This window comes from Mya arenaria, chromosome 10 (genome assembly GCF_026914265.1).
Source record: "Mya arenaria isolate MELC-2E11 chromosome 10, ASM2691426v1".
Classification (NCBI taxonomy): Eukaryota; Metazoa; Mollusca; class Bivalvia; order Myida; family Myidae; genus Mya; species Mya arenaria.
Window position 1 is genome coordinate 40,977,901 of NC_069131.1, and position 9,790 is coordinate 40,987,690.

A 9,790-nucleotide genomic window follows, 5' to 3' on the forward strand; every position below is an offset into this window, starting at 1 on the left:
CTTACAGGAAGAGGTTAATGTAATGCGGCGAAAAATTATGTGATTGTTATGGACCACACCGCACTGCCTAGGCTCATTGTCATTTACATTTTATGATACGTTTTGTGTCTGTTATAACGAGCATAGGTTTACTCAGTGTTGTTGTACTTTATCGCAACGGACTTTCTAACATAGTGAGCGTTTAGCACAACGTTCACACAACAACACAGTAAAATTACTATCAAGCAGATAGTATTGCCATTGCATTGTTTTGGTCCGTTGGGCGATACACTGCTTAGAAAACTGAAGCAACAAAAATTGGGATTGAAATCATGCGTGCTAAATCAGGAGCATATCCACCAGACAAATTTTGTTGTTAAGGCACATACTATGATTCATAACTCTTCGTGTGTATTTACTTATAGTAAGGTAGAATACACAAATAGTCAACAATAATCAGATATGATTTATACAATAATATATTTAGATGGTTAATATTTTAACGTTAATTTCCTTTTTTAAGGGTGTAAACTGAAGTTTCACTTAATAATTGCCTCACAATAAAAAGGCATATAAAACAGTATATTTATAATAATCATAATGTCTTAAACATGAACGTTTTTATCTTAATTAAAATGTCCTGGACTTTGGAAACTTTAATGACATCAATTAGTCTGGTTGTGAAACACACAGTACAGCTTAACCCTAAGGAACACTTCTTGTACACATTGCTCTGTTTTCTTGACGTAAACCATTTACATTGGATTTTTTTAGTCACTTTGTGGGCAAAACAAGCCCGGTTTGATAGCGTGTGTGGAAGGAAATATGCGTAGATGTGATACATAAAAGATTTCAGAGGCGGTAATCACATGGTTCATTGTTTTGATACCAAGCACTAAAAATGGCTGCGCCCAGTGAGACTGTATGTATTTTTGTTTATTTTCTCTCCTTAATTAAACAATTTAATTTCCTACCATCGACCAATTTCGAGCGCACAATTTTTCCTGTAATATGGTACCTTTATTTTGTCAGACAGTTATGTAGTTTACTTGGAATGCGTGTCACAAGCTTTCAATCGAGGCGAAATGTGCTGCGGAAATCTTTGAACCAAGCATGAACTGTCCATTTCTTTCTAAAGTTCGTCATTAATATACGCAATTTCGTTTACAGAGCTATTTACGAACATTGCATGTAGCCCTATCGATATGCCCTAAGTTATGTTTCCATAGCGACGTACACATTTTGCTGATATAACGCTACAACAGCTTTTCTAACCAATACCAACGAATATCCTCTATAGCTTTGAATGCCTTGTATTCAAGAGCACCGTTTAACATAGTAAAAAGAATATAATATTCCAAACTACCAACATAACCTATAGTTCTAGAATCTCTCTATTCTTGTTCCTGTTTTCATTTAACTTTCTCGCAGCCAAGTGAAATAAAATAACTTGAATCTTTTAAAACGCAATCAGCTCCATTGTCTACTTATATTACACATCATTTACAGGTATATAAAATCAATCGTTATTCCCAAGCTACTAATATACAAAAAATAGCAAGTTGGGGTTTGTCACCACTCGAATGCAAATGACATTTATGAAAACTATTGGTTTAATGATACAAATAATACCAAAAAACATTGCTGGTTAGCCGACGAGCATTGAACATTAATTACCAAATTAAATAAATACTTCGGAAATAGAACACAATCACTATGTCAGTTGCCTAAATATGAATTCCTATGTTAAGAAAAGAAAACCACAGATAGAATGAAAGACCAAAACGGTACACTTATCTCGTATTTCACAAACATTGAGGAAAAACGTTTAAGGTTTATTAGTTAATTAAACTTCCCTTCTTCGCGTGTAGCTGTTTTCAGCATTTGTATCTAAATTTACTTCCGTGTTTTTCAGAGCTAGATTACGTTAAATAGTTTTGAACAAGTGTTTTATCTTAAAAAGTAAATATCCGTTAAACATTGAAAAGTAAAGCATTTTAAAAAAAAGCAGTGCATTTTTAGAGTCTTATTTTGTTGGTAGAATAATAAAAAAGACGGAATATAAGTGGTGATATATCGATTACAGGGTGATTTCATTCATTCATATCTTAATCATGGATATTTACCTCAGAATGGTGATTGTTTTTCTAATATTTGTTCAAAGTCAAGGTATGTAGTTTTTCTTTTGTTTCACTTTTATTCGCAGGATTAATAATTTAAACTTAAGTGCGATTTTCTTATTTGCTTTAAATGAGACTTTGAAATACCCTTTGATCAGTTTAGTGAATATAGTTTCCCATTGCATTCCACCAACTAACATATGTAGATACACTATTTTCTCTCTTCAATACAAGTTACATACTCTTCGTTTAGTAATACTCATATTAAAAGTCCAATTGATTGGCCATTTTTGGCATTTTTGTACTTTCTCCAGCTCGCATAAAATATGATATGACATTTCTTTAACACAGATAAAAGAATTGTTACCAGTTTTCTTTTTTCTTTTAAGTGATATGCGCACAAATTCCAGATGAGTGTCAGGGTTGTGGTTGCTGTGCTTACGGATACTACAATAAATGTGATAACAACGGTTACTGTAATAATGGGTGTCAAGATGGATACTGGGGTGAAAAGTGCTACAAAAAATGCAAATACACTAATTGTTTACGATGTGCACGCGATAATGGCAATACTTGCGAGTGTTGCAAACCTGGATACTTTTCAAATACCGGACTGTGTCACCAATGTGTTCATAAACACTTTGGGTGCACTTGTACTAATTTATTTAACTGCATTGGGTGCATTGATGGTTATTTCATGAAGTCATACTTGTGTTCACCATGTCCCTATTACTGTACATCTTGTACTAGCTCTACACAGTGCAATTCCTGTACGGACAGTCGATTTGGATATATATGTCAGTATCAGTGTGCTGAAAATTGCATACACGGCAGTTGTGTTTCAACGCAAGCATTTTGCCAGTGCAACATAGGTTATACTGGCTATAACTGTGACCAGTGTATAGCAGGATACTATGGTAACGGCTGCACACAGAGTTGTTCCATAGGCTGTATTGGCTCATGCAATCAACTCGCCGGAAATTGCACATGCAAATCCGGTTGGACAGGGGATAAATGTGACGCATGTGCAGATAATTATTTTGGAAACATGTGTTATGAAAAGTGCAATAGTAACTGTGTAGGTTGCACTAGAGAAAATAATATATCAGAACATTACGGTGACTACTGTCAAATCAGATGTGGGAAAGACTGCATGAATGGTAGTTGTGCAATTGAATCAGGATATTGCAATTGCAAGAATGATAATTTTATCACAGCATCAGCAGAAGGGTATTGTCATGATTGTGTACCCGGACAATATGGTCCAACGTGTGGGCACAAGTGTCATACAGAATGTTTATCTTGCAATCAAGTAAATGGATCATGTTTACAATGCAAGAGCAATTCAAAATATGGACCTTATTGTAGACTGGATTGCAGCACCAACTGTACAAATTCATTGTGCGACGTGAACGGAAATTGTACAAATGGATGCATTTCAAATATGTATGGCAAGCAATGTGAAAACATATGTGCAGAATATTGTACACCTAAGGACAATAACACCATTTGTTCTAAAAAGACAGGAATGTGTTTAAACGGCTGTAAGACTGGCTACATCGGAGCGTTTTGTCCTCAAGGTAAACAGGCTTTATTTTCAATACAATGTCTTAGTATAATAATTCGAGAGTGTTTACTAACTAATGTGATCGTCAGCTATTAAATGTGTTATATTGCAAAACTATCTGTATCGGTCTTGCCCAAAGAATTTTGACTTATTTTGCGTTTTATCCTTTTCATAGTTTGAACTTCAATTTGTGTTATCTTAACAGCAACAAACAATTAAGATACTAGTCGCTAACTTTAACAAATTATTTTTCGTATGTGTAAATGAACGGTTTTGTGGGGTCGTTTTAATTGTTCTTGGTTAAATCAAATATGATGCCCATACAATCAATTTGTATTTAATATATAGGAAAAAAACAAAAACAATACGCATTCTTTTGTCTCAAATATACATCTTAAACATCTGCTATATTATGGAAATATTGATAACTGTCAATAAAAGATATACGCGTTTATTTGCAATGCATACATTTTTAAATCGCTTCTTAACCTAAAATAGTGTTGAACTTAACATACATTATGCACGAACAAGGCTTGTTTAGATCCAATGCCAAAATGCCCTCTAGTTTAATGAAAAAGATCTTTGGCTAAAGAGAGGATTAACGACAATCAATATTAAGAAGCCTGTAATAATATAATTTAGTAATTCTGAAATTATTAAAACCCGCCTAAGGTTTCCGGAGTATGTGTATTTGACTGGAATTATTAAATGTGGTATGAAGTGTTTGCCACTATAAGGCAGTGAGGAACCTCAAGTTTCTTTGTTCTTTGGTCATTGAAAGAAAAAAAGCTGCATTTGTCTGATTTGAGTCAAACATTTTTAACAAACAAAAATACGTTACTGAATGTTATATATTGTGTGTAAAACAAAAGTGTATTTAATGTTTTACACAAGGTTTGCTTGGTTTTTATTAGTACCTTACTTGTTTCTTACATGCATTCGCCGGGTTTATTATGGTTTATTAGTGATTACCTACGTGAATATCTTTTTCTGCAGACGTTGGAAAAACAAATGAAAGACAGACATCATTTTCGGCAGCACTTGGAGGGGGTCTCGGTGGTTGCAGTGCGTTGCTTATAATCATTATTATCGTTGGAATGTTTTGGTTTCGTAACAGGTTTGTAACAGAAGTGACAGTTATCCAAAATATAACGTTATGAAATAGGTGAATGAATAAATCATAATTGTAAGTTAAATTAACGTAATGGATTAATTTACTAATAATAAACTAATAATGACTGATGATAGAGTATATAGACCCTTCAATGAACTATAAATAGTGATAAAAATCCTTTCCTTTTACTATATGTTTAATAACATGTTTTATGCTAACGAAATGGCGTCACTGACATCTTTTGTTGTATTTTCCGTCACTTATTCCATCAAAGCTTACAAGAAAAATGACGTCACGTCATGTTGCACACGCATGTTTGTTACTAAATATATTTCTTCATGCCGTGTTAAGCAATTTCTGAGGTTCTGTACGTAACAGGTAGAATATACCAAGCGTAAATTAATATTATTCATGTCGTTAGACCATGGATTTTATTTCGGAAATATTCTAAGGTGTCTGACACTTCTACATGTAGCAATCCCAAATGTGTACAGGTGGTTCACTATGATTATCAACCTTTTGTGCAATTGTGTATTGCAGGCGAAGAGCACACACAGAACTGGATACTTTAGAAAACAATGATTCACTTCATGATGGTAAGTAATTCAATAAAAATGTACCATTTTGATTTATTTGTGATTTGGAACAATCTACCGCCTACTATATTTGTATGGGTCACAAAAGACAATTACACAAGAGGGCACATTATCAAACAAATACACAGTCAATATAAATACATATTTTTAAAAAAACATCAACGAAAGAGTGTATTCACATATAGACAATTCATTCGTTTAAACAGTTTTCTTTTAATGTTTTACGATAAGAGATAGGAGATGGTACGTATATACAATTACTTCGCATGTTCACACGTACATTTCATTGTTTTCATTGTTTAAGCACGAAGGGATTATGACACAGTCGACACTAATCTTCCTGAGGTTGAACACAACGATCTTAGGTATGGGACTCTTCAAGTGACAGCTTTAATGACATCTAAAATATCACACTAACGGAATGACGTCACTGACGTTTATTGTATTTCCAGTCGCTTATTTTACTTAGCAAATAACAGGTATAACTGTTAACACGCAGATTTGTTATAACAAATATCCTTCTTTTCGTGTTTATCAATGATTGTATGAAATGATTGTCCAATTATATATTTCAGGCGAAGGTCGATCACGGAACACAATTATTTACAGAACAATGATATAGTTCAAGATGGTACGTAATTCAATGAACGAACGTGATTGATTCCTATTTTTGAATTATCTATTCTTACCTTCTAGCTTGTTTTCGGACACAGATGCCAATTATGTAGATGAGTCAGCAAGTGTTTCATTATAATTGCTGTTTATAAAAGAGAGTATTCATATATACTCATTACTTTTGCTTAAACAATGTTCCTTTACAATTCTAAGATTGGTTTATATTAAATGACATCTATATGAATCTACTTTGGAAGTTCTCATGTATGCTCTAATGATTTAGCTCGAAGAGATTATGACACAGTGGATATTAATCTTCGTGAGGTTGAACTAAACGATCTGAGGTATGAGATTCTTGAAGTAAATGAGGTTGACACGATGGATCAAACAGCTGATTATTCGACCATCCCTGATCAAGAGAATTACATCATTACATACGTAAGAAGCATTAAATTGATTTTTATGCATGCATGTGATATAATACATCTGAATATTAGGTAAAAGGTTTCACTGAAATTGATTTACTGAATATTTTCACCAAATGTCGAGACGGTTAAGTATTAGTATTTTTTGCAAAACTAGTGCAGCTATCAATGTCTTTACCCACCAATGGAGGTGAGGTATTATAAATAACGTGAGATAGCAGATGAAACCCGAAAAAGAAGGCCAGTACGAACCCTAGTGCAATAACTCAATAACTGCATATAGAAATATAAGCAGATATCGAGTTATTGCACTAATGTGACGAGTAGAGACCGCCAAACATGAACAACATTTTACCGGTGTTGTTGCTTTCAAAAGATTTTCGATGCCTTGAACTCCCCAGACCCAAGATATGCTAACTTTTTTATCTGCTCAAGGAGGTGCATTTAGACAACATCATTTGCAGTCAGTCTAAATTCGTGTTTGTGCCAATGTCCGGGGGGAGGGTTATCATCAAACATCGAATGCGTACCTAAGGGTAAAATTTATTTAAAATAAGAATTCATGAAGATAAGCTATGCTTGGCTTGGTTGATTTGACATCTCCGTCTTAATTCATCTCATAAGATTGTTAAAGAACTACATATTAATAATGTATGGTGAGGTGTTTTGTTTGCATGAACTGTGTTCACTTCACTAATAATATAATTCAATGTCCTCAAAAAGTATTCAGAATAAAAGAAAACGTACGACATGTCTTAAATAAGATACATCATGTTTTACGTCAAGTTTAGATATCAACATCCAGTGTTCAACTTTTGGCTGCGCTTGTAATGATATAATTCTTTCTAATATTGCATATAAAGACTAAAGCGCGAAATGTTGTGTGAAAAGATCACGTTACGACCTAAACGCTGTATCCACATTGCACTCTACTCTAATTTAGTTTTACTCTTTTAGAAAATGTTATTCAAACTCAAAGTTTTCTTTATTTTTAAAGTTTAAGCAATGAATTTTACATGACCTATTTTTCCTCAGTATTGATTCTGTAAACATCTCATTTGACATTTATTTCTGCTATTTAAACGACCTTTATATTTATTGAACAAATAAGATGAGCGCAAGATACTATCTGCTTCTGCCGAGTACGTATTTATAACTGAACTCATGTCGAGCATTATTTGAATTTGTATTGTGTAAGCATTTCTTTGATTTCAGGAAAATGTTATTGGTGGACTCTAGTCATTCATTTTCACCCCGTAGACTAACATCAGAGGACAGCGCTTCCAAAGCGGATAGCAATTCGCATCAGTCCAAAGTAAAAAAGATGCCAATAAAACAGTTTATTGCAGCAAATTTAGTGTTAATATAATTTGTTCAATTAATATATTATTGTAATTGTAATACTTCAACAAAATTACAAAATGTTGACGAAAAAATGAACATAAATCTTGTTTCAGTTATAAAGTGTTCAAATTATAAAACAAACTCAAACGGTTTTCAAATGTTATTTTTTATTCTGAGTCTTAATGAAAACAGACCTATTAAAGTATAATATATGTTGCATTTGTCTTAACTTCCCATTTTTCATTTAATACAAAAGACACATCTTTTAGTTTAATTCATTGTTTCATGTTTGTTTTAGAAATGTTGTTACAAACATTTAGAGTACATGTACACATGAAACAAGTACCACATATTGTTTTTTCCATATTCCGTTTCTCCTTTTACGTTATTCTTTTATATGCATTTATTTATTATTATTGTATATTTTTCTGTTTGTTTTATAACTATTTCAGGCTTATTTAGTTCTATACGTATATATATATAACATGAAATAACCCTCGTGTGGAAATAAAGAGAATATATATGTATGTTTTAGAAATGTTGTTACAAACATTTAGAGCACTTGTACACATGACACAAGTACCACCTTTTCTTTCCACTGTAGTTTGTTTGCTGTAAATACATATATTCAAACCCAGAGGTTATATTGCCATTATTATTGTATTGTATCCGTAACAAATTTCACACGCCGAATAACCAAAATACATGACTATATTGAAGTTTTATATGACTAATAAACATTAAGAGGGGAAGACTAATAGAGAAGATTATTAACCGCCTACATCAATCAACTCGATCGTCGGATTTTAGCGATTGATCAGGAGCTGACTTTGTTTTAAATGAAAGAAAATACAAGCTGAGAAAATTAACTATAAATAGTTCCTTGACTCGTATGGGTGTTATATAAACAAATAGGTCAGTGTTTTCGACTTAATATAGCTATTATTCATGGCGTAACGGATGTACAATTCGGAATATACTATAAGATTACAATTAAAATAACTCAATAACAATATTTTCATCTACATATTTGTATTTACGATATACTACGTTTCAGACCTACATTTGAACGCAAGCTGTATGGTCTTTTCTTTCAAATAAAATATGATTGTATATAGTATCTTCCCTTTATATTAGTATGTGTTAAGTAACGCAGGAGCTAGTTTTATAACAGGCTATTTTGAGTAAGCGGATAAGGCTTGATGTCATGCAATCGTTAGTTGCAACCTCATTGAGTGAATTAAATGCTTGTATTCCACCTTTCAGACTGATCCCCAACATATATTCAAATATTGTATAATGTTTACCTTTATGATTATGTCAGTGTTATGTTAATACGTTTTATGTCTCTAGTTTAGTGTATGTTTGGCATTAACCTTGTGTTATTTGAATTTTAGCCAGTTTTAAATTTGAAAACACGAATGACAATAATTCACTCGACATTTGTCCATCACTGACGTTCCTATTATTTAAAAATAGAAGTAACGACTAAGGTTTTGAATAAAATTGACCGCTAGCTTTGCATCACAACTGGTAAAAAAACTTTTCGTATATGTTTGTAATTGATATATTAAAATCATAATAAAATGTAACACTAGGAGTATGTAATTTTTCGATTAAAATATTGCATAACGTAGTAGTGTACATGATGTAAAGATGACTCATTGTTTAAGCTATAACTGATAATTGGTATGACGTGAATATCAGCTTTGATTTTCATTGCATGTACTTATTTTAACTTAATTTGATGTCTGACAATGTAATATTAGAAGTAGTTACATCTAAATGTTCACCAGTTACTTTACCGTGGCCAATAATTTTTCCCGATTATCAATGTTTGCTATAAATAAATATGTATGCATTAAACTACAGTGCGTGTGTGTTTGTGTTTTCGAAAAGATCAATTAGCCAATAGGTCCAAAGGCCAAGAAGCTATGCTATTTCGGCCGATTCTGGGCAATGACCCAGAAACAGGAAATGGAAACAATTGTCATGGTGACCATCTTGGTGGAGGTTGAGTTCTGGTGGTA

At 32.7% G+C, this 9,790-nt stretch overlaps 1 protein-coding gene across 1 annotated transcript; it reads left to right on the top strand.

Moving 5' to 3' along the window:
* Nucleotides 1–3,613: 3,613 nt before the first annotated feature.
* LOC128205448 (uncharacterized) lies at nucleotides 3,614–9,576 on the top strand. Its single transcript, XM_052907085.1, has 7 exons — nucleotides 3,614–3,679; nucleotides 4,663–4,783; nucleotides 5,321–5,376; nucleotides 5,681–5,741; nucleotides 5,952–6,007; nucleotides 6,275–6,429; nucleotides 7,632–9,576. The coding sequence occupies exons 1-7, from the start codon at nucleotides 3,628–3,630 to the stop codon at nucleotides 7,653–7,655; spliced, it is 525 nt and encodes a 174-aa protein (XP_052763045.1). The 5' UTR covers nucleotides 3,614–3,627; the 3' UTR covers nucleotides 7,656–9,576.
* The last annotated feature ends 214 nt before the right edge of the window (nucleotides 9,577–9,790 follow it).

What these genes read in the sequence shown, in the direction of transcription:
- LOC128205448 (XM_052907085.1), top strand. Translation starts at nt 3,628, where the DNA reads ATGTGTTTAAACGGCTGTAAGACTGGCTACATCGGAGCGTTTTGTCCT. An exon ending in CGGAGCGTTTTGTCCTCAAG is followed by an intron (nt 3,680 to 4,662) that starts GTAAACAGGCTT and finishes CTTTTTCTGCAG; the next exon opens with ACGTTGGAAAAACAAATGAA. An exon ending in GTTGAACACAACGATCTTAG is followed by an intron (nt 5,742 to 5,951) that starts GTATGGGACTCT and finishes TATATATTTCAG; the next exon opens with GCGAAGGTCGATCACGGAAC.